Genomic DNA, 24586 nt, shown 5'->3' on the forward strand with positions numbered 1-24586 from the left:
TATAACCGCCTCTGATCCAAAGAGAAACAATTCCAGCTTTTCCAATCAATCCACATAACTAATGGCATTTTTCTCTGGAATAAATAACTCTCAAACAGAAAATACAAAGCACAAACTAGACCAGGAGGATTTAGCATAAACTCTTGGCCTGTGCTGGTCTCAACTACAACGGAGAGAGACAATGGGACAGAGACCCATCCCAAATGATGTAAGTGCTGCAGACATGCAGTATATGTGACTATTGGTCACCAAAACCAGATATTAGAGGGTAAACTACACCCATGGAACTTTTCCCCAGACAAGTAATAGAATTTACAAAGGGAAGGCACATTCAAAGAGAGAAAGGGCAAAAATACAATCACATTTGACTTTAAAGAACATTTCTGTTGGAGTTTATTACAATGCAAATGTTTAAAATAACTTTAACTTTTGCGGCTCCCTTTACACCCTTTGGGCATCCCTAAGTCTGAAAATGATTATGTGGGAATGCAAAACAAAACTAAAATTTGCTCAGGGTTTGAAGTATAAATCAGAGCAGTGATTAAATTCTGGGGTTTAATTAAGCTAATATGGTTGCGTTATCTGGGTTCAGGCTGCCCTCTAGTGGCATCACATTGTGAGCAGTGACAAGGTAAGATGACTCACAGATTTTAAATGGTGTTTTCTGCATCTCTGCAGTCTCCTTACCCTGTACACAACTGCTATTCAGGGCGGCAGTGATCCAACTTAATTTCGGAACGGTCCACGAACCCATGAATACGACCTCATTATTCATGTTTGCACTATTTTTTTGTTTTGTAATTTGTAGTCATTTTTTGTCTTTGCAATGTACTACTGCTGCAAAACAACAAATTTCATGTCATATAACACAGTGATAACAAATCTGATTCTGATGACTCTAAAATAAATATGGATGAAAGCCAAATGGAGGTCTATGTGTGAAGGAAGGGTTAGATTGATCTTAGGGTTAAAAGGTCAGCACAACGTGAGTCAAAAAGCCTGTATTGTGCTGTACTGTTCTATGTTCTATATACAGTACAATCCAAGTTACAAGTAACTTAATTCCCCAGCCAGAGTCGATATCCAGGTGAGGCAGTCCTTCACATATGAGGCCATTGATGTCATTTATCCATTGTTCCTGGTATGGCTTCTTCTACATTGGTGAGACCAAATGCAGACTGAGTAATCGCTTTGTTGAGCACCTCCACTCCATCCGCCATACCAGCTGGGATCTTTCTGGTAGCGAGCCATATGTCCTCCGTGGCCTCCTCTATTGCCGAGTTGAGGCTTGACACAGATTAGAGAAAAGCAACTCATATTCTGCCTTGGTAGAATCCAACGTGATGGCTTTGGTAACTCCCGGGCCCCCATCACCCCACTTCCTTCCTTACCTTCTCAATCTGTCCATCACCCACACATTCCTCCCCCTGGTTCCTCTCCTTACTCCATTTCACTTATTCCCTAATCCACTGTCCTCTCCTATCGGATTCCCTCTTCTTCAGCCCTTTGTCACTTCCACCTATCACCTCTCGGCTTCTTGTTGCTCATTCCCCTCTCTCCTCCCTCACATGCCAATCACTTCCCTCACCTGAATCCACCTACCACCTGGCAGCTCTTGCTCCGCCCCTTCATCCCACCTTTTTAAAATGGCTACTTCCCTTTCCCCCTTTACGGTCCTTATGAAAGGTTTTGACCATTTCTCCCCATAGATGCTGCCTGACTCTTTTAAGTTCCTCCAGCCCATTTGCATGTTGTTACAGATTTCTAGCATCTGCAGTCTCCAGTGTTTCAATTGACCTTCATTGGCTCAAGTGAGTTAAATATTGGACCAGATGAATGGGCTTGATGGAGAGAGATAAGATAATTAATTCTGGGATTTATTTATTTATGAACATTGTATTCCCTATCTGTCCTTTAACCTCTAACTTTATTAGCTTTTTTATTTATATATAATTACTTATTTTTAAAATAATACTTAATTTTTTATAATTATCGAATGTTGTTGTTGTTTTTGTTGCATGTTACACCCTGACCAAGACACCACAGCAACTTCCCAATACATGTCAATGTATTAGCCCTTTGTTGAGTGAATAAAGTTGATCCTTGGATCCTTGAGCTGGAAAGGTGAAAACAAAACTAATCAAATCCCAACATTAATCCTCTTTTAGCAAGTGAAGCTCCACACTTGTGAGATGAGTTTTACAGAGCCAGGGAAGCAGTTCCATGGCATTAGAAACCATAGAAACCATAGAAACTACAGCACAGAAACAGGCCTTTTGGCCCTTCTTGGCTGTGCCGAACCATTTTCTGCCTAGTCCCACCGACCTGCACACGGACCATATCCCTCCATACACCTCCCATCCATGTATCTATCCAATTTATTCTTAAATGTTAAAAAAGAACCCGCATTTACCACCTCGTCAGGGAGCTCATTCCATACTCCCACGACTCTCTGTGTGAAGAAGCCCCCTCTAATGTTCCCTTTAAACTTTTCCCCCCTCACCCTAAACCCATGTCCTCTGGTTTTTTTCTCCCCTTGCCTCAGTGGAAAAAGCCTGCTTGCATTCACTCTATCTATACCCATCATAATTTTATATACCTCTATCAAATCTCCCCTCATTCTTCTACGCTCCAGGGAATAAAGTCCCAACCTATTCAACCTTTCTCTGTAACTGAGTTTCTCAAGTCCCGGCAACATCCTTGTAAACCTTCTCTGCACTCTTTCAACCTTATTTATATCCTTCCTGTAATTTGGTGACCAAAACTGAACACAATACTCCAGATTCGGCCTCACCAATGCCTTATACAACCTCATCATAACATTCCAGCTCTTATACTCAATACTTTGATTAATAAAGGCCAATGTACCAAAAGCTCTCTTTACGACCCTATCTACCTGTGACGCCACTTTTAGGGAATTTTGTATCTGTATTCCCAGATCCCTCTGTTCCACTGCACTCCTCAGTGCCTTACCATTAACCCTGTATGTTCTATGTTGGTTTGTCCTTCCAACGTGCAATACCTCACACTTGTCAGTATTAAACTCCATCTGCCATTTTTTAGCCCATTTTTCCAGCTGGTCCAAGTCCCTCTGCAGGCTCTGAAAACCTTCCTCACTGTCTACTACACCTCCAATCTTTGTATCATCAGCAAATTTGCTGATCCAATTTACCACATTATCATCCAGATCATTGATATAGATGACAAATAACAATGGACCCAGCACTGATCCCTGTGGCACACTACTAGTCACAGGCCTCCACTCAGAGAAGCAATTCTCTACCACCACTCTCTGGCTTCTTCCATCGAGCCAATGTCTAATCCAATTTACCACCTCTCCATGTATACCTAGCGACTGAATTTTCCTAACTAACCTCCCATGCGGGACCTTGTCAAAGGCCTTAATTAATTTAATATTTGTTTATTGAGATTAGGTGCAGAATCGGCCCTTCTGGGCCTTCGAGCCATGCTGCCCACCAATCCCCCATTTTAATCACAGGACAATTTACAATAGCCAATTAACCTACTAACATGTCTTTGGACTGTGGGAGGAAACCCAAGCGATCACAGGGAGAAAGTACAAGCAGCGGCAGGAATTGAACCTGGCTCACCTGTACTGTAAAGCAACGTGCTAACCACTATGCTCCCGTGTCGTAGCTTGTTGGGCCATTAATAAATGTAATTAAAAAGCACCCAGATGGCTAGTTTTGAAATTCAGTGTCATTACCAGTGCTAAGTCCCCACTATGCAGCTAAATACTGTAGTTACAAGTGCAGGTCAGAGGCCGTGAATCCTATGACAGACGACTCTTCTGACAGCCCTCGGTCTTTCCCCAAAATACAAGTCATGCCCGTGTACCGTTGAATATTCTCCACTTGCCTGGAATTCAGCTCCGACAGTGCTTGGGACACTCACCTTCATCCAGGACAAAGCAGCCCACTGAAACGGTAGCCCATCTATCACCGTAAACATTCACCACTGGTCCACAGAAGCTGCAGTGGGTAGTCAGTACCATACTAATTGCACCACACTTTCTCAGTTAGACCCGTGACCCCTTTCACAAAGAAGGACAAGGGCAGCACAGTATCGTAATGGTTAGTGTAACACTATTACTGTGCCAGTGGCCGGGGTTCAATTCTGCTATTGTCTGTAAGGAGTTTGTACATTCTCCCCATGACCATGTGGGTTTCCTCCAGGTGCTCTGGTTTCCTCCCACAGTCCAAAGATGTACGGGTTAGTAGGTTAATCGGTTACATGGGTGTAATTGGGTGGTGTGGGCTCATTATGCTGGAAGGGCCTGTACCATGCTGTATCTCTAAATTTAAAAAAAAGGGCAAGAAGACATCTGCAGCTTCTGTATCCAATCACAGTGTACAAGATGATAAGAGGCATAGATCGAGTGACAGCCAGACTTTTTCCCTGAGCAGAAATGGCTAATACAAGGTGCATCATTTTAAGGTGATTAGCGGAAACTATAGGGAGGCTGTCTGAAGTAAGTTCTTTACACAGAGAATGGTAGGTGTGTGGAATGCTCTGCCAGGGGTGGTGGTAGAGGCAGATACGTTAGGGATATTTAGGACCCTTGGGTAGGCACATGGAAAAATGGAGTGTTATGTGGGATGGAAGGGTTAGTTTGATCTTAGAGTAGGTTCAAAGGTTGGTACAGAAGGGCTTGTGCTCTGCTGTAACATTCATTGAAATGTGTTCCATGCAATCATTCTTCCTTTATTGTTGAAATGTCCTAGTGCTGGAAGTCTCCTCCCCAAAGCACCATTGGAGCAGCTTCACCAGAAGACCCAGAACACTTCAAGAAGGCATCTCACCACCAACCTCTCAAGACCAATTAGGGATGGGGAGTAAATGATGGCTTTGCCAGGAGCATCCAAACCCTACTGGTGGGCAGGAGACCTAACGAGCAGAGTGGAACTATTCATGAGAAAAATAGAAAAACATTTCACACAAAGAATGCTGCAAGTGTGGACCTATTACCTACAAGACTCAATCGATAATTTTTGATTTAACAGTAGATGAATACTGGCCCAGATTAGTAACGGACATGGAGACATGGGACCTGGACAGGGATCAAACATGATCAATTTTGGCTGGAAGAAGTGAATAAAATATTTCTGTCAAATGTGATGAAAATTCTAAATATAAATCTAAAATTTGTTAGATTTCTCATATTTAACAAAAGGAAAAGCAAACTTCACTCTCTTTCATTCATGACTAAGATGGCGGAAGGCAGCAGTTGGTTGAAATTTCCACAAGACTCACAAGTCCTTGATTCTGAATGTTAATCTAGACGTGTTGATGTGTGTTTTGGAATCAGGATCAATGACAGAGGATTCTGAAGCAATTGGTGTCAACAGAGGTCTATTACCTTGTCAAACTAAATTGTAAACAGTTGTCTCAATCTAAGTATGTAACAGCAGGAGCTCATTCAAGACCCGAAGTCTCTTCTGCTATTTAATAAACCGGCTGAATGCATCTTAAATCCATTCACCTGAACTTGCTTCTGTAAAAAACATCTATTTGAATCAAAATAAATTCTGTTTTGGAAATTTTCAATTCTCTTTTGGCTTCAACAGCATTTCCAAAGGTGGGGGTGTGTGAACGAATGTTTAATTCTCTACAGTTTTCTTAAGTTTTTATCCACTAACCTTGATTGATAAAAGTTCAAATCATACCTCCCCTTCTTTGGAGATTTCCATAGCGGAGAAAAGAATTTCCTTCTATCCATGCTATCAACTCGTGTATTGTGACTGGCGATCCTTAAAGCCCCAACCTCTCTCTCCCAAATTGATTCTAATATTCCTGTTCCTTAAATTTAACCAGAACTTTTGTGCAAAAGTTTTTCCACTGAGGAAAAATCACCTACTGAGTGTTATCTGAACAAACTGCATTTAGATGGTCCATGAAGTAAAACTTTAAAAGAGATTAGCTTTATTTATCACATGTACATCAAAACTTCCAGTGTCATTTGCATCAATGACCAACACAGTCTGAGGATGCGCTGGGGGAAGGCTGCAAGTGTCACCATGCTTCCAGTGCCAACATAGGATGCCCACAACTTACTAACCCTAACCGTACATCTTTTGAATATGGGAGGAAGAATGTTTTGAGCACCTGGAAGAAGCCCATGTGGTTAAGGGGAGGATGTAGAAACTCCTTACAGCCAGCAGCAAGAATTGAACCCCAACTGGTGATCACTGGTGCTGTAAAGCGATGTGCTAACCACTATGCTACTGTGCCACCCACTTGTCAATCTATCAACAAAAGCAAATTCAGAAAGGTTTGATAAAATTGGGTTAATATTCCAAATAGATGAAGTACAGAAGGCCACGTTCCTAAAGCGGGTTAAATAGGATTAGTGTGGATGGGTGAAAAGGCTAGTGTGTATGTGATGGGCCAAAGGGTCCATTTCTATTGCAGTGCCCAATCATAACACCAGCTTTGTGATTCAAAGTCTTAAGTATACACACAAACTACTGGAGGAACTCAGTGGGTCAGGTAGCATCTCTGAAGGGAAATAGATAGTTGCAGCTTTGAGTTGGGACCCTTCATCGGGATCTCCTAGACCTAAAATACTGAGTGTCTATTTCCCTCCAGAGATTCGTTCCACTGAGCCTTTCCAGCATCTTGTGTGTTGCTCGAGATTCCAACATCTGCCGTCTCTTGTGTCTATTTCTTAAGTAGTTTTGCTAATGAGTCTGGGTTAGCTGTGCCACTGCTTTGATACTCTCCATGGTGAGTCTGCAACTACACAACTTCCAGTAGAGGCTCTGGTGTAACTATTGCCTTCAGCCAAACAGTCTCAGAAAGCATACAGGCTCCAGACTACCTGGGCTCAAGAGCACAATAAAACCGGGTTGGGGTGGGGAATAGAGCAAAACATACAATGCAAGCTGGAGAGTTCAATGCAAAGTTCAGATTTGTGGCTGTTGGATAGGGATTGGTGAGAAACATGGTGGATTGTTAGCCGGAAGAAAATGGAAACAATTTTGTCTTTTACCAATATGATAAAACAATTTTTTTTAACCATCCTGTGAATACTCGAAAACAGCAGAGGTTTTAATACTTTTCAGTCCAGCTTGCGTCTTGTTTCAAGCTTCCTGATCTAGTATCTTTGGTAGATATCCCTGGTATCTTTGCAAAATAGCCATTCTTCAAACTGAGTCCCTGAACATGATTACTGGTAGGTTATTCGGCACAGAGCACTGCATCAATTCTGTCCTTCCATCAACAACAGTTTGCTGGAGAATACCCTTAAACAGGGTACCCATAGGTCTAGTGTTGTGGTTCAAACTGCATAATCTGATGGTGAGGGGCTGATGTATTGTACCTTCAGAGTCCCACCTATTTGACATGTCTTGCTTGGCCACGTGGTGTACGTGTATTCAGCTATGGCTTTCAAAAGGGGATTAGATCTGGAGGTAAAATGCACATCCACAAAATGCTGGAGGAACTCAGCAGGTCAGGTGAAGGGTCTCGGCCCGAAACGTCGCCTGTTTACTCTTTTCCACAGATGCTGCCTGGTCTGCTGAGTTCCTCCAGCATTTTGTGTGTGTGTGTGTGTGTGTGTGTGTGTGTTGCTTTGGATTTCCAGCATCTGCAGATTTTCTCGTGCTGGTAAAAGGCACATTTCTGGATCATGGAGGAAAAGCAGGCCTGACTGAATTACTCTACAAAAAGCTAGTACAAACTCAGTGGGCTGAATAGCTTCCCTTTCAGCGGCAATTCAATATTGAACCAGTGTCCCATCTGCCCTCTCAGGGGGATAAAGAGGTCCAATGGCATGAATTAGGCAGCATAGCGGTTAGCGCAGCGCTTTAAAACGCCAGCAATCGGAAGATCAGGGTTTAAATCCTGCGTCATCTCTGAGGAGTTTGTATATTCTCCCCGTGGCTGCCAAGGTTTCCTTTGAGTGCTCCGGTTTCCTCCTGCATTCCAAAGACATATGGGTTAGGGTTAGTAAGCTGAGGGCGTGCTGTGTTGGCACCAGAAGCGTGGCGATAGTTGCGGGCTGGCCCCCAGTACATCCTTGGACTGTGTTGGTTGTTGATGCAAATGACGCATTTCACTGTATGTATGACGGTTCAGCTAATCTTAAAAAATCTTTAATTCAGCCAATCACTAACACTCAATATCACTAATTTAAAGCATTATCCATCAAGTTAATTGTTTGCAGAATCTTGTTGACCATAAATAGGCTGCTGCTTTTCTTACAAGAGGGATTGTACCTTATATCTACATCACACCATGTCCCCAGGCCATTGGAGGACCATCTAAATGAAGTCTTTACTATGCGCTGTGTGCAATAAATCAAGTCACACCAAAAGAATGTTTCTGTCACAAGTTTATTACATAAATATATATAGTAAAATAGATCAGCAACAATTAACCATAAAAATATCTTCCTTTAAAATCCTAGCCATAAACAAAGATTTAGTCGCACATTGCATACACTCAGTGATTGTCGATAGCCTCAGTGATGTTATCCCAGCCAAAGCTATCTGACACACAACACAGTCTCTATAGTGAGAGCCTGCTTACAGCAGCCTTCTCCTCCCAGCAGGTATTGTTGCCTTATTTACATCACAGTGAAGGAAAGGAAGACAGACAGCCTCATCTCATGAGCATTAATTACAGAAGAAGAACAACACACTGGACAGGGCCCGCAATAAGCTAAAGCAGCACATCGATAATTCGATCAGCAATGGCAGACAAAAGGAGGTTTCAAATGGTACCATTTTGCTGGGCCTTAGTGGCCCTGATCTGTTCCTAAAAGAAATTCATCTAATGATCAGAACTGCAACGTGACTCGAGGTCCTCACACAGGAGATACACTGTCCAGCTTCCAGTTATGAACACTGGGTATATTGTACACCTTTAAGTGGAGCAGTACTGGGCCTCCTGTAGTGGGATGGATATAGGAAGGGCCTACTGCGCACTGCAGAGGCCCTTGAGGTGCTTTAGTGAATCCCTACCAATATTAAAGTGAAACGACACACAAAGCTCTACTTAAACTATGACATTAGTTGTTCAATAACCGCACCACATGTGTGAACTGTGCACTAGTGCTTTAAAAAAATACATCCTTGCTTAGCCAGAGCATGAGAGTCAAAGGCTTGGCCACAATTGGTTTACTCTCTGCACTGTACAAACCTTAGAGTGTCGGTTTTTATGTAAGAATTATTCATTCACATGTTATGGACATTACTTGTAACTTACTGTCCGTCCCTAATTGCCTCAGACTGAGGAGAGGGTTAAGAGTCAAGCATGTTGGTGGCCTGGAGTCACATGTAGGTCAAACCAGGCAAGGAAGGTAGATTTCCTTTCCTGATGGATGTTAGTGAACCAGAGGGGTTTTTAAAACAATCCAGTGGTTTTGTGGTTACTGTTACTGAAACTGGCTTTCTGATGTAATTCCAGATATATTAAATTACCATGATTTGAATCATTCAGCTGCTATGATAGGATTCAAACTCTGTCATTGTCTGTTAGCCCAGTAATTTAACCACTGTATGACCATTCTGTGTACCATGGATAAAGAAGATCACGAAGCTCGGAGGTCATCCACACCTCCTACCAACAGTGTCGCAGGCCACTTGGGATTCTGGAAATGAGCTGCCCTGGCCAATACCTTGTGGGCTGCACATCCATTTCCTGAGGGACTGAATCCAACTGCACACTTTTAGTTTTGGCATCTATGAGTCCAAGGTCACGTTCCCGTTCCTTAGGACAAAACTGACATTGCCTTTTCCCAGAAATGGCCACCTCTCCCTGAGGAGGAAGAGGGGCAATCCGCTGTTCAACATCAAGTGGACTGAAAGGTTTCTCTATTCAACAAAGGAAATGTACACAAATACAGGCTCCAGGTACTCTGTTGCCTGAACCAAGGCTTTCCCCAACAGACGACATGTGTCAGAGTTACAGTCCCTCGTATACAAATGGCCACTGGTTTTTCCAGGTTACTAAAGAAGGGATGAAAATTTGACTCAGTCTTTCTCCTGTCACATTTACTAGGACTTCCACCTTCAACCAAGAACATCATCTTCCCAGTGGCAATGTGACACTTTAGACTGGAGCAATAAATTGCAAAGAGATATTGTTGGAGACAAGAAAATACATTATTAATTTTCTGATTGCAAAATGTCAATCCAATAGATCAGATGAATTTTACAGCCAGCATTTCAAGAATAATGACTCCAACATATAAAAAACAGTTTCTTAGTTTTGTTGAATGTTGCTAAAATATTTCTAAAATTCTGTTCCTTGTGGTGGTTAGACATCCACAGGAGTATGTTAGTTTCAACCAATTGTCATAAAACAATCAGCTCTTAACATGTAGTCTTTAATTCTTCTCCACGTTTAATAAAATTCCATTGTTTTCCTTTGCGTGTAGTAAAATATTACAAATCAAGGTGCTTTCTTTTGGCTTCCAAGGCCACATTCATAATGTCCTGCTCACTGACAGGATAATCAATTTGGAACAGTATTTCTACAAAATATATATACATATACATATATATATATATATATATATATATATATATATAGACTTTCTCTCTCACTCTTTGGTCATGCTTTCTCCACAGTTTCTTTATGTCTTGTGAGGTCATTTCCAGTTTTTAATCTTAGGATCATTGACTTTGACCTCATTTTGTTGTCTTCTTCCCTTTCCTTCGGATCTACAAAGTGCAAGCTATTTAACACCCACCCACCCCCCTCCCTCCCTAATATCCACTTGCCCTGCTATCTTTCACCATTGTGCATCCTCCAAAGAGTCTGTGCCCATCAGCACTGCCAAATACAGCAGCAGTGAGTAGCCAACAGAAAATAAGGCTTCTTCACGATATCAATCCCTACCCAATTCCCACCCCTCCCTCACACACCCCATCTCATTATCCCTTCATCCCGCAACCCCACGTAGTGCCAATATCAGTCTGGTGCAACAACACTGGTAAACAAATCCAGTCAGGGGCAGAGATGTCACTGCTGGGTTGTTTCCTTGACAGCATTTGGTAGCCATCAAAGCCAGTTCTGAAGACCCTGAGAGGGGGCAAACACCAGCCTCTATATACAAGAGTGGCAACCCATTGGGCATGAGTTAACTTCCTCTTTCCCGCCTCTAGGCAGAACTGGACAGCATCAACTTTAACTGCAGCTTTGCTGAAATCTCCTCTCAAGTATGCAGCAATAGACAGTGAGGACCTAATCTAGCGCAAGAAGGACACTTCTATCAATTGGAGACAGGCTCACCTGCTAAGCCATGCCAAGAGAGGTTGTAAATACTGACCACCTATTAGCACAGGGAAGGTGACTGCAGAGAGAATTCTCAGCCGTAAGCACTTATTTCAGGAAAATATTTTAAAAAGTGTTAGTTCCTGCACCACAGTGTGGTGCCTCTATTTGGCTCTTACGGAACATCTAAACTATCAGTGATCATTGGCTTAAATGATGAGCCGCGACACTGATGCCCACTGGGCATGTATTGGCATAACAATATTAATTCTCAGGATAGTGGGCATCTCAGGGAAGGCTGGCATTTGTCACCTGTTCTGATCACCCTGAGGCTCCATGAATCTTGGCTGTTTAACGCAACTGAATAGTTTGCTAGGCCACTCTGTGTAGCTATTTGATTCAGTCATCTAATCACATCTGGAGCCACAATGTCCAAGTCTGGTAAGGACAAGGAACTCATTACTAAAAACATCATTAGTGAGCCAGTTTGATTTTTATGACAATTTGACAGTTTCATGGTTACTCTTATTAATCCACACAATTTATTTCTGAATTAAATATAGATTTGTCTCTTCCTTAGTCCCTTTAGGGCTCTCCTTCTCCTTGATATACCCTAGTAATTAGCCAGGGATTACATGTCTTACCTTCCCACTCTCCCTGGTGTGAGACCATCAGTAAACTCCAGTGGCTGGGACATTATGCCATACAGCCAGGATTGGATTGGGCTGGACATTAGTTATTGGGCCAAATCTGATTTGATGGAGGAAGGATTGGACCAAGAAAGGCAGAAACGGTCTTCAGGAAATTATTTTGGACAATAGGGACTGTGTTAGATAGTGGAGATTGTATCAAACAATGGGAATTAGGTTGGACAGTGGAGAAAATATTGGTCAGTAGTGTTAAGAGTTGGATAATGAGAATTGGGTTTGTTTGCGACGATATGGTTGGACACTAGGGACTGGGTCAAACTGTGGATTGGGTCAATGTGTAAGGCTTGGATTGTACAATGAGGATTGTGCTAGACAGTGAGGAAATACATCACATTTTGACATTATGGCAGGGACGAGGTTTGGTCTGTTTTAGCACCAGTGATTAGCAGGGACTAAGTTGTGTCTGTTTTGAGACCAGTGATTGGCGGGGACTAGGTTGCGTCTGTTTTGGGACCAGTGATTGGCAGGGACTAGGTCACGTCTGTTTTGGGACCAGTGATTGGCAGGGACTGGATTGCATCTGTTTTGGGCCCAGTGATTGGCAGAGACTAGGCTGCGTTTGTTTTGGGACCAGTGATTGGCAGGGAATAGGTTGCGCCTGTTTTAGGACCAGTGATTGGCAGGGACTAGGTTGCGTCTGTTTTGGGACCAGTGATTGGCAGGGTCTAGGCAGGAACACTTGGATAATGAATAATATGTCAGTAGTGTTGGTTAGAGAAATGAGGAAGTCAAATTATTCCAGGTGATCATGTTTGATCATTTTACATATGTTAAGTGTATGTAAAAGCAAGCCTCTCTCCTGTGGACACATTGTGAATGGGAGAGAGGAAGCATAGAATTATTATATCGCAGAGCAGAGTTAAGGTATCCAATGGTTTACACAAGTTCTTCATTCTTAAGTTCGAACATTAGATATGAGCTGGACATTTTCAATTTACATATGTCTTAACGTGCACTTTTTAAAATCAATTTCCAAATAACATGTTAAGTACAGGAGAAATTTTAAAGTGGCAAATGCTTTAGCAGCCTATTTTGTTGTGTAACTACTACAGCAGCTCAGAATCCAGTGTGCAGCAGAACAACTGTTCTCCCCATCTCTTCGGCTTCTCCGTAGGGAAACTGATAAAACTCACTTTCTCCTTCATCTGCAGAATCCCTTGGTTCCCCCTCCAGAGCTCAGTGGGGAACTTGGGATCCAAAACTTCCTCAAAAAAGTTCGGAAACTACTGACGTATAAATTCCAACCTCAAAATGGAGGTAAATCTCCTCCTTTTAATCTCTTGCAAGGCATTATCAAGATTTTTTAAGAGGAATTCTTGCCACTGAACAAGCAAATTTCAGAACCCAGAGCTTTAGTTCCTAATCTTTACTCCTGTTCCTTTTTGGACTCGATTACAAAAAGTAACCCTACTGGAATCCTTGTTAGTGTGGCATGTTTCTTGTTCTTTCACAAGACATGGCTAGGCAACATTTCAAGGTAGTTAAGAGTTAATCACATATTGTAAAGGTACACAAAAAATACTATGGAATTGGTATTCTTACCAATTTCAACCAGAAAGTTGGGAGTCCTGAATTGGATCCTGCATACCTGGGTAGATAATCAGGTAAGTCCATCACCACCACATGACACCTAGGTTGGATGTCTACACACTCAATAACCAGCATCCCACTCTTTTCTAAAAGAGCACTTAGATAAATTTAAATCTGTTGCTCGAGATACGAAACAAAATAACATTTCTGATTTCTGGAAGAACTCAGGGAGCATTAGCCTTTGCTTTCAACAATCTTTCCACGGAGGGGTAGTTGGAATGCTCCAGTCCAGGTCCAGGTATCAGTCTGGAAGTTGGACTTTGGAAACATTAAACTCAAAACAAAGGAACTTTGTCAAGACTTTCAAAATTTTGAAACCAGAAAGCAGAGCCCACGTGCAAGCAGCAGCAGGAGAGCCCTAACCTGTCTTGAGGTCTGGTTAACTGACGGGCATATTGGGTCAATAGGAAACAGCTGATCCGGACAGAGATAAAGCAAAGATTCACAATAGTTAGCAACATCCTAACAATACACATCTCAACTGCAGAAACAAACAACTGGGAAAACACAATAAACAGACTCTATAAAATGACAAAGATGAGGACTGATTATTAATTGGTTGCTGCGATGAAGCTTTGAGTCATCAACCATATTTTTGTAAGCAATGTGGTACAGTCCTGTTCACATCTCATTCTTTTTTCTCTCTATTAAGGTGGATTTAAATGGCACAAACTCCATAAGCACTGATCAAGGCAGAGTGTGTCACCTCAAGCAAGTGATTTACTGTGGCCTCCCTTTCATTTGCAGTCCTTCTGCCCTTGGTCACTTTCATTTGAATCAGGGTGACCTTTTGAACTCTCCACACCCCTCAACAGCAGCAGGAACGAAACAGGGTGGCTTCTAATTGCAAAGTTCCTTCAGAGCATTCCTAAACATTTCACAGCCAATGGAGTAGTTTCAAATTAGGACCGGTTTAAGAAGTATAACAGCCAACTTTTTTATGGCATGCTATCACAAGCAACATTGTGATAATGACCAGAAACCCATTTCCCTGATGCTGATTGAAGGATAACTGTTGGCTTGGAGAGGAGAGTTAACTTTCCTACTCTTTTATGAGAGTGCCAAGAGATTATTTTATGTTTAACTAAGACTCCCCAATTAGCAAAAGTTAGCACATCTGATAGGGTGTCCTCACTCAGTATTACACGGGGCTGTTAGCCAAGATTCTGGACAGCCACCACCTTCTTACTCAGCATTATCTGAACCCAAGCTGACTCAAGACTTTCTGAGCTGGTGTAATGGGCTCCCAGCCTCACCAAGCTACTTAAAACTAGTAATAAAAAGAGAAGATGCTGAAAGCACTTAGCAGGTCAGGCAACATCTGTGGAACAGAGTTAAATTTTCAAGTTGAAGAGCCTGAGTTGCTGTGGGAAGAAGCTGTAAAGGAGGTCATCTAGTCGAGGGGTTTGTGGGGGCAATTACGGAGAGAGAGTGTGAGTGAGAGAAAGAGAGAGAAACCAAGCAAAGGAACAATTGCTATGAAATTGGGAGCTGGAGAGTGAGAACATAAACATTCTATAACTTCAGGTAACTTGCTTTCTCTGTCTGTATCAGAACTGGCCAGAATATGGTTTTTGTCTCAGTTGACGGTCAGCACATTCAAATTCCTCAATGTTATCATTTCAGAGGACCTGTCCTGGGCCCAGCACGTAAGTGCAATTATGAAGAAAGCACAGCAATGCCTCTACTTTCTTAGCAGTTTTAAAAGATTCAGCATGTCATCTAAAACTTTGACAAACTTCTATTGATATATGGTGGAGAGTATATTAACTGGTTGCATCATGGTCTGGTATGGAAACGCCAATACCCCTGTACGGAAAAGCCTACAAAAAGTGGTGGATATGACCTGGTTCATCACGGGCCACACCTCCCCGCCATTGGGCACATCTACATGGAGCACTGAGGCAGGAAAGCAACATTCCACATCAAGGAACCCCACCATGCAGGCCACACTCTCTTCTTGCTACTGCCATCAGGAAGAAGGTACAAGAGCTTCAGGACCCGCACCACCAGGTTCGGGAACAGTTATTACCCATCAGCCATCAGGCTCTTGAACCAGTGGGGATAACTTCACTCAATTTCACTTGCCCCATCACTGAACTGTTCCCACAACCAATGGATTCACTTTTAAGGACTCTTCATCTTATGTTTTCAATATTTATTTATTATTATTTATTTTTTCTCAGCTCAGGCTGGTAAAACCTGAGGCACGAGCATAGCCAAGCATGCTCATTTGTCAATTGTTAGGAACTTTTGGACTATTCTGGTCGTGAGTAGTATTTTAGCTTTCTGAAGATTTACATAGATATTGCTGTGTAGCCTGAATTGTTTAATGTTATTGTGTTGTGACTTTAGGATGGCACAGTTATAGATATTACTATTAAAACAATGCATACCCTGCTCATGTTCCAAAGTCTGTCCATTTTCTCTTTTACTTCAGCATATTTCTGGTGTTTTTCACGTATTGGTTTATTATTTATTGCTTTCTTTTTGTGTTTGCACAGTTTGTTGCCTTCTAAAATTTAGAATTTATTTAAAATCTTATATCCAGTCAGTAAAAATGTTGCCCACTGGTTGTCTGTCCATCCCGTTGAGTGCAGTCTTTCATTGACTCTATTGTGTTTCTTTGTATTTACTGTGATTGCCTGTGAGAAAATGAATCTCAGGGTTGTATATGGTGACATATATGTAGTTTGATAAGTTTACTCTGAACTTTGAACTATTATGTCCATACCAGATTGCCTCATTTACACCTGATCCCCACCTCATGGTTTTTTCAAAGTAAAACCAACTTCCTGTCTCTCTTTCCAGTTTTGACAAAGGATCTTTGACCTGAAACATTAACTCTTGATTATCCTTCTATTGATGCTGTCTGACCCGCTGAGTGTTTTCAGCAATTTCTGTTTTTATTTAAAATTTCCAGCATCTGCAGATTCTGATGCTTTACAGAAACTTGGTGTCTCAATTCATGTGCATGGAGCAGATTGAGAATTCATTATCAGACAATGCCAGACAACGGCTTTTAAATCACATTGAACATTAAAAGTAAAAAGCAGCCAGAGAAACTAACAGAAATTGAAGATGTTTTCTAAATGCTAAACGTTGGCCACAATAAATCACTTGCCCATATCATATCCACTTTGAGATTTCATATCTACTTCAGGATATTCTTAGACATTGCTTTAAATCTTCATCACTAGTTGAAGAATTCATTGTTGTTAAAAACAAGATGCCTTGAAGGAAGATTGCTGCAATCACAGATTTCCACCAATCAGGACATTTTCTTGACATACATTATATATAACATGAAATCTTACCTATTGCATTTTGCACATTATGCATTAACAGTTAACAGAGGCATGCACAACTGATTAGAGAGATATACACCATTACACTCCAAAAGGAGGCTTATTCAGTCTATTGAACCTGTGCTGGCTCTGGGAGTCTGGGAGTCCAATCCTCATGATTTTTTCCCCAATAGTCCTTTCATTTTTGTCACCTTTAAGTATTTATCTGATTCCTTTTTGTAAGGTGCTGTTGAAATCAGCTTTCACCACCCTTTCAGGGAGTGCATTCCCAATGGTGATCAATCAATATATAACAACTTTATTCCTTAGATCACCTCTGCTTTTAAGCTAATTACTTTAAATTTGTGCTTTAGGTTATTGACCCAAGAGCTATTGGAAAGTGTTGCTCTGTATTTGCACCTTTCTTGAATCTCAACTGAGCCTTTTTTGCTCCAAGATGAACAACCTCTTCCATAATAATGCAGAAGTGTAATCCTTTATTCTTGGAACCCATCCAGTGAATTTCATCTATATCTTCTCCAAAACTTTTATGTCTTACATGAAGTTAAATCTCCATATGAGGCTGAATTTTTGTTTTGTATGTGTGTACTATAATATACAGTTCCTCTATTTATGTAGCTCATTAATGTGTGTGTTTTACTAACTGCTTTGGTAAACTAACCTACCACCTTCCTGTCTCTCCCATAAGTAAATGCTGTACAAAGTTGACCTGTTTAGCTTGTGGTGTCTCGTCTCACTCTTCGCATCAAATGTTTTCCTCATGCTTTCCTGCACTCTGTTTTATTTGACACATATACAGCTGAAGGCATACTTTTAAAGATCAATACTAACTTCTGCACTGTTTGTGGCACCTCTAAATCTCTGCTTTTCATATTTTTAGAAGTAATCAAAGTCATTATGGGTTTGTAGGAGTGAAAGTTAGGGCAGTGGAGACTAAACATTCTACAGATGTTGGAATCTGGAGCAAAAAAGCCAGAGGAGCTCAGCAGGTCAAGCAGCATTGTGGAAGCAAAGAGTTAGTCAATATTTTGGGTTAAGACTCAGTATGCAGGATCTTGACTTGATGAGATCCCTATGCCTCCATTGATGCAGTTTGACTCACTGAGTTCCTCCAGCTGTTTGAAATTAGGGCAGTGTTGGGCTTTACGTTGTTAGAAAATCTGGAAGTGTGACTTAACTTTTACAATGACACGGGTTAGGCTTCTGTATTAATGACTACTAAGTAAAAGAAATTTCTTGTGGAGGACATGCAATTGAGTAGAAAAATGGAGCTTTAAGCTCGGATATGGCTCATTTTAGCAATGAGAGTGCAGGGTTGAAAGGGCCACATCAGAAGTAAAACAAAAACTAATATTTGAGGAGCTCAGAGCACAATGGAAAATCAGGAAATGGCAGAACACAATGATAGGGACATAAGAAGCTTATTTACCCTATTGTTCGATAATTCTGACCTACTTCATGCAATCAGCTTTCCTCAAATCAATTAATTCCTTTCATTAACAAAAGTTAATCAACATCAGATTTGAAATTAGCAATTAATGTGGCATTTAATGTAGCATTAATTGCTATAGGGAGAAGTAAGTTTCAAGTTTTTACCACTTGTAGTGTGCAAATTGTTTTCTTTCTTTTCTTTTTCAATCTTTTTTTCAATCTGTTTTCTGACTTCATTCCAGGAAGGACTGACTCTTTGTCTCCCCAACTGGTGGAAAGAGCTTCTCTCTGTCTACACTCTCAGTGTTCTTTAGTATCTAAACATTAAATTAAAATTTTAATTAAATTTTCAAAATATTTTAAAAATTTAAAATTTAATTCAAAATATAATTTGAATTAAATCATCACTTAAACCTTCTAAATTTCAGGAAATATTACCCTTGTTCATGAAGTCTTCATTTGTAATTTAACCCGGGGTGCCCAGTTACCATCCTATTAAACCCCGTTTCAAAGTTAACATACTTTTTAAAAGATATATTAGATACTTAGAGGGTCTGAAACAAGGTAAGAGTTTTTCTAAAGCTAATCAGTTTTAAAAAAAAGATTTATTTATTCATAGTGTCAATGCCACTGGCGATGACAGCATTTATTGTCCATCCATAAATGCACCAGGGTTAATGATGTAATTAAGAGTTAACCACATAATTGGACAGTAGTCACTTGTAAGCCACTTCAGGTAAGGAGTCCAGACATCCTTCCTTGAAGGATAGTTGTGAAGTACAGCAGGTTTTATGAAGAATATAGTAGTTTCATAGTTAATGTCACTCACACTAGACTTCAAATTGGTATTACCAGATTTGTTTAATTATCTAAAGTTAAACTGCCTAGCTGTCATGGATTGGATTACAGCTCATACCCCTGAATCTGTGGTTGAAACCTTGTCACCACTCTGCTACTGACAAGATGAGTGCCGAAATTTCTGACTGATCCACTGGGCACAAACTCAGAACTAACACCAACAAAACAGTGGAAGTTACTAGATTGATTTTAAATCCAGGGTTAGGAGAGGACTTTAAATGAAACTGAGAGAGAAATGCTTGTTACAAGGGAGCTGTGCATTTATTTGCATCTATTTTTGTCTGACCAGGCCTCAATTAAATTCTTGGGATGTTGATGTTGGTGGTACTTTAAAAACACAGAATGTAGTTAAGGAACAGCCATTCTCAGTAAACAGGACAAATGAAACTAAAGATATCTGGGGCAGAAAAAAGTGAAAATGTGCTGGATGAATGAGGCGACAGAAATGAAAATAAACCAAAAGCCTTGGTGCTGAAATGAGACTGACATTCATGCAAAGAGACAGCCAGGGCACTTAGAGCAGAAGAGTTGGTTCTGTCCAGAAATATCTGCTACTAGCAAATTCTAGCAGAGCTTTTATGCTGAAACAATCCAGAACTGCATGGAGATAAAATTCAAAAGTAAATCTGGAAATGAAAACCAAAAGCTCTGGGATTGGTTGGTAATGAATTATGGGAATAACTTAAATGTTTCTGATTTCCCTCCACGAGAATTCAGAGTTTGGTGAAGGGATCTCAGCCTGAAATCTTAAAAACTGATTTTCAGATGCTAACTAAAATCTAACTGGTGTTGAGTTTTATCAATTGTTTGTTATTAAATAGAATACTTTTCCAGAATGTAAAGCTCTATGCTGCAATGCTTGGTTCATTATATCTATTGTAAGGGATGAAAATATTAAGTTAATTTTATAGATGCCACAAATATTGCAAATTTAGAATTTTAATGGTAAAAAGAATTACAGTAAATATTTTAATAGATAATATTCAAGAATACATCTGATGTTTTAAATGGTTATTTAGCTCTCAGTGTTAAAATGAACCTGTACAAAAATTTCACCTGAAAAGTGCTAGTTGTAGCCATCTTGCTTGTAAATGACCTCAATGAAAATCAAATACTTACAAAATATCATGACCATTCACATGGAGAATTGTTTGAAATCTGATTCTAAAGGCATGAGCTTCATTTTATGAATTTTGCTTCTGGTCTATGCTGCCTCTCTGGTCAGAGGAATGAGGGGTAGAAATTATCTTCTGTGCCAAATACTCAATATAGTAGCAGCTGTACTCTGGTTCTGTTAATGTGAAACTGAATTTTGGAAACAATGTTTGGGCGCAGAGTCCATCAAGCAGCCACTTGTGTATGACTGAAGACCACTTTCTACCCCATGATGCTCCATTGTTCAAAGGTGCTGTTATTTTGATAAGACCCACAGTGCTAATTGACAGAGGAGTGGGTTCCCTGGCAGACAACTCTCCAGAAAGCCAACACCACCAATAACAGGTTCATCTGACTGTTCCTCATGAACCCCTGTAGAGGGTAAAATGACAGTTGTATTTGCTCAGGTAAAATCAGTCTCATCAAAGTAATTAACTGCACCTGAACTGTTCAGAGATGTGATAAGGTGCTATACAAATGCAAATATTTCTCTTTTAAACAAGGGGCTTAGTCACATTGTGATTAATATAAAACATGGTTTCATATTTCATAAACCTCGTTACAGCTCCAAATGAAATATTTATCTATTAATATATACTTTTAAAAATTATATTCAGTTTGTACCTGAGTAGATCCTTCACTTTACTTTCGTATCTCACTGTTAACCCTTGAGTGGCCTTATTCTGTCTTTAGTTAGCAGCAGTGTTATTGGAGGGCACCAGTTGAGCTTTTTTAAGCTCTTCAGTAATGTGCGGTTTTAAATGTAGTGATAAAATGTTTCCTGAAAGTAAGTCCCTGGTTTAAATATCTCATTGATCAGTATTCAAGTAGACTGTGGATATTTAAGAGAACCTTATTCATAACAAAATAGAAAGCGGAGGTTGTTGAGGTTGTCCGGAGGGGTACTGTAAAGGGATGTACCTGAGTTAGCAAGACAGCTGAAACAGCCAATGTTGCTGGGTTGTCTAAGCCTATAGTCTACATAGGGCTCACCAGTGGAGGTGCAGCACAAAGTATTTGTTACGTGATGTATGTGGACTTTGATGGATGACTTTTAGCCAACTTAAGGGTTTAAATCCAAGTTCCACGTCATTACCTCAGCCTTTGATCTCAATCCATTCTCGTGTTCCAATTGAGGATTTGTCTGAAAGGAAGAGGAGCCTCTGCCCAGTCACCCAGAAACTTCAAATGTGATAAAGCAGCAAATAAGAAATATAAGGTGCCTGGGCAGGGGACCTGCAGAGAGAACGCACCTCCACTGAATATCCTTTAACTCAGGAAATGGATTTTGGCCATGTAGCTATTGGATGTTGTGAGCTTTACTAACTAGAAATGGAACTGGGCACAGTATTTTCTAACTGGTGGATACAAAGCACCACAATTTTAGCAGAGATGCAAATCAGTGGAAATGCATTTCCAGCGACTAATGACGGATGGAAATTACACAACCCGCAACTCTTGGTTGTTCCATTCCAGCTCTGTGTCTTTGAAAATCACTGGCTGATGATTCAGTACTGAGGTCATTCATTACACACAAGGCCTCTGCAAGCGTTGAAGGTCTGTCTTTTAACATTGGTTATTCTTGACAATGGCAAATAGTGAGAAAACTACACTGGGACAACTTCAACATTTAGCCTTGCAAAGATGACCTTCAAAGCTTGCCAGGGAACTTGACGTGCTTTGTGTGGTTGTGTATTCCAAGCAGAGAGAACTAGAAAAGGAATGATTGTGGTAAAAACAATGTCACCTGGGAAAGAGCCACTAAAGGGTTAACTAAAGGGCTACCAAGGAAACCACTCAAGCTCAGAGTGCAGGGACTAAACTCCTTTGTTCCTTCCCCTGGTAGGCACATTTTAAACCCAAATAACACATTAGGATTGAAATTTGTCATCGGTTACATGCATTGTTTCATCTATGCACTGTATTTGTCTGCTGAAATTTAGCTAATTGAATCTCAAAGAAATTTGAAGTCAGGAGGCGGCTAATCAGCCCATCATGCCTGGGCTGGTTCAATGAGACTGAAGTTTGGAGATTGAGTAATACGTGCATGTGCTACTACACCAAGCATCTAGTACAGGGGACCAAGGACAAATTTCCACCCCATTTTGTCTCCTTCAGGATTTACTGATACATTTGACTCCAATGTTCTTGTCCACCTCATTTTGCTGGCATTCCTGAGGTGGGGAATCTTGTGCGCCACCCTTCTGTTTTCCCCCTTCCTTGCTTTGCGGTCCTTCCCGATTGCGCTCCTTGTCAAAAACCATCATTGGCAGCTTTGGCTCTGTATTGACAACCTCCGTGCTGAAAGGAGGCTGCATCTGACAAGAGGAGGCTTCGGTGTTGACAGAACCGGGCCATGGCCGGAGAGGAAGGCAGAAGGAGGCTTTATTTGTTGTTCTCCTGTTGAAAATGGCTCTGCAATGTAGATAAGCATGTGAAGTTCCCATTTCTTGAGCATAACCAAAGGTTCAGATGTGTTTGCTGAGCTCTGTTGTAAACACTTCTCCGTAGCCTTTTATCCCTGCCTCTCCTTCCAGTTTTGGAATTCCTCCCATGTGACAATGACGCAGGGAAATGTGTTTCCTTCTCCTCTATCTTAACTGTTGTATGTTAAGAAGAAATAGTTGACTCTGGTAAGAACACCAGACTCCCTTCCACACACAACGATGAGGGAACTTTCCATCCTGTGACAGACCACCAGAAATATTGTACTGGTTTAAACACATGGGAAACAAAGATGGGACTTTTGGCCATTTTCTTTTGGAGATGGCTGTTTATAAAACTAGCTGTAAAGCAGCAATGGCAGCTAGTCGGCATGACCTTCCTTTGTAAGACAGAGCACAAGGATAAAAGGACATTACTATGACTTACAAAATATTTGCAACTGTACCCGCATTAATGGAATGGTTCTTTGAGTTTCGGACAGGTCTAGACAGACAAGATGATCTGCAATGGGCAAGTAGCCAGGCAGGTAGCCTGTGATCGTTTTACTTTCTGTTCCTGGTTCCAAGTTTTCACTTAAACCTACACTTCCTGATCTTCAAATACCTCCAAGAATAAGGGAGGGAAGAGTTCTGTGGGACATTCAACCTTCATGTGGAGGAAACGGCTGGCATGGCAAGCTCCAATCATTCGCAGGTCAGTAATTTTCATCAGCAATTTTGGCCAGAAATGTGGAATGTTGTGTTTGCGATAGTTTATGTAATGTTCGAATGCCAGAAGGTAGACCTCTTGGCATTTCTCTATTTTGCTTATACAGGTCAATCCTGTTCGATCTGTAAACAACAGCAAGAGTTTGTCAGTCACGATCTTCCAAATGGTCACTATTTCCTCCCTCTAAAAAAGGAGTTGCAACATTGCCAGTCGATCGCAGATTTAAGGTGTCAAGGAAATATTTACACATAAACAAAATCTATTGGCTTTAATGTATGCTCAAAATCTTCACTCAAAAAGTGCTATGTAAATGCAAGTTGCAGTTGTCTTTTAGGTACGAACTGATGAATTCTGCGCGCCACAGGTTGCTAGGAGCTGTTGGACTGTGCATAACAGGAGCGAGATTTGAAAAAAAAGGCCAGTGGAGTCAGTCAGGATATTTTGCGCACCACAGTTCGCTAGGAGCCTTTGGATTGTGCACAGCAGGAGCGAGATTTGAAAAAAAAGCTGAGCATGGTCAGTCAGGAAATTTTGCGCGTCACAGATCGCTATTGGACTGAGCGTAGCGGGAGTGAGATTTGAAAAAAGTGAGCGGGGTCAGTCAGGATATCTTGCGCACCACTGATCGCTAGGAGCCATTGGATTGTGCGTAGCGGAAGTGAGATTTTAAACAAAGTCAGAGGGGTCAGATGGGACATTCACACACCACAGATCATGGGCTAATTAGGCACTTGGCACGGGCCAACAGAAAGAAGTTTGGTTTAAGCGGAGTCGCCATTGTGAGAGCAACCGTTGTGTGAGTGGGGCAAGTGTTAGATTGGGGAGTTTGAGGCTTTGGCTCATAGAGACTGGTCGAGTAACTTTATTTATTCCCTTTGTTCTTTCTTATTGCACAGGTAAAGCTGTGGATGGTGGAATGTGGGGAGGCAGGGAAACCTCCAGTGTCCCTGATAACTACACCTGCGACAAGTGCATCCAGCTGCAGCTTCTTAGGTGTCAGGGAACTGGAGCTGGAACTGGATGAGCTCCAGATCATTCGGGAGGCTGAGGGATTGATTGACAAGCTACACGGGGAGGTAGATACACCCAGGGTGCAGGACACAGGAAGGGGATAGGTAGTCAGTGCAGAGTACCCCT

The 24586-nt window shown here is 41.2% G+C and overlaps 1 protein-coding gene across 16 annotated transcripts in view; it reads right to left on the reverse strand.

Annotated features, from left to right (window-relative positions):
- LOC140191785 (thyroid hormone receptor alpha) overlaps positions 1 to 24586 on the reverse strand; it is a 534600-nt gene that overhangs the window by 39856 nt on the left and 470158 nt on the right. For 15 of the 16 annotated variants that reach the window (XM_072249528.1, XM_072249531.1, XM_072249526.1 and 12 more), the window contains one exon: positions 10891 to 23571. The exons of the other annotated variant lie outside the window; for it this stretch is intronic. In XM_072249528.1, coding sequence (XP_072105629.1) covers positions 23321 to 23571 — 251 coding nt within the window. In that variant the 3' untranslated portion in view covers positions 10891 to 23320. Of the gene's footprint in view, positions 1 to 10890; positions 23572 to 24586 lie in introns of those variants that run through there. 16 annotated transcript variants of the gene reach the window in all.

This window comes from Mobula birostris, chromosome X (genome assembly GCF_030028105.1).
Source record: "Mobula birostris isolate sMobBir1 chromosome X, sMobBir1.hap1, whole genome shotgun sequence".
NCBI classification, from domain to species: Eukaryota; Metazoa; Chordata; class Chondrichthyes; order Myliobatiformes; family Myliobatidae; genus Mobula; species Mobula birostris.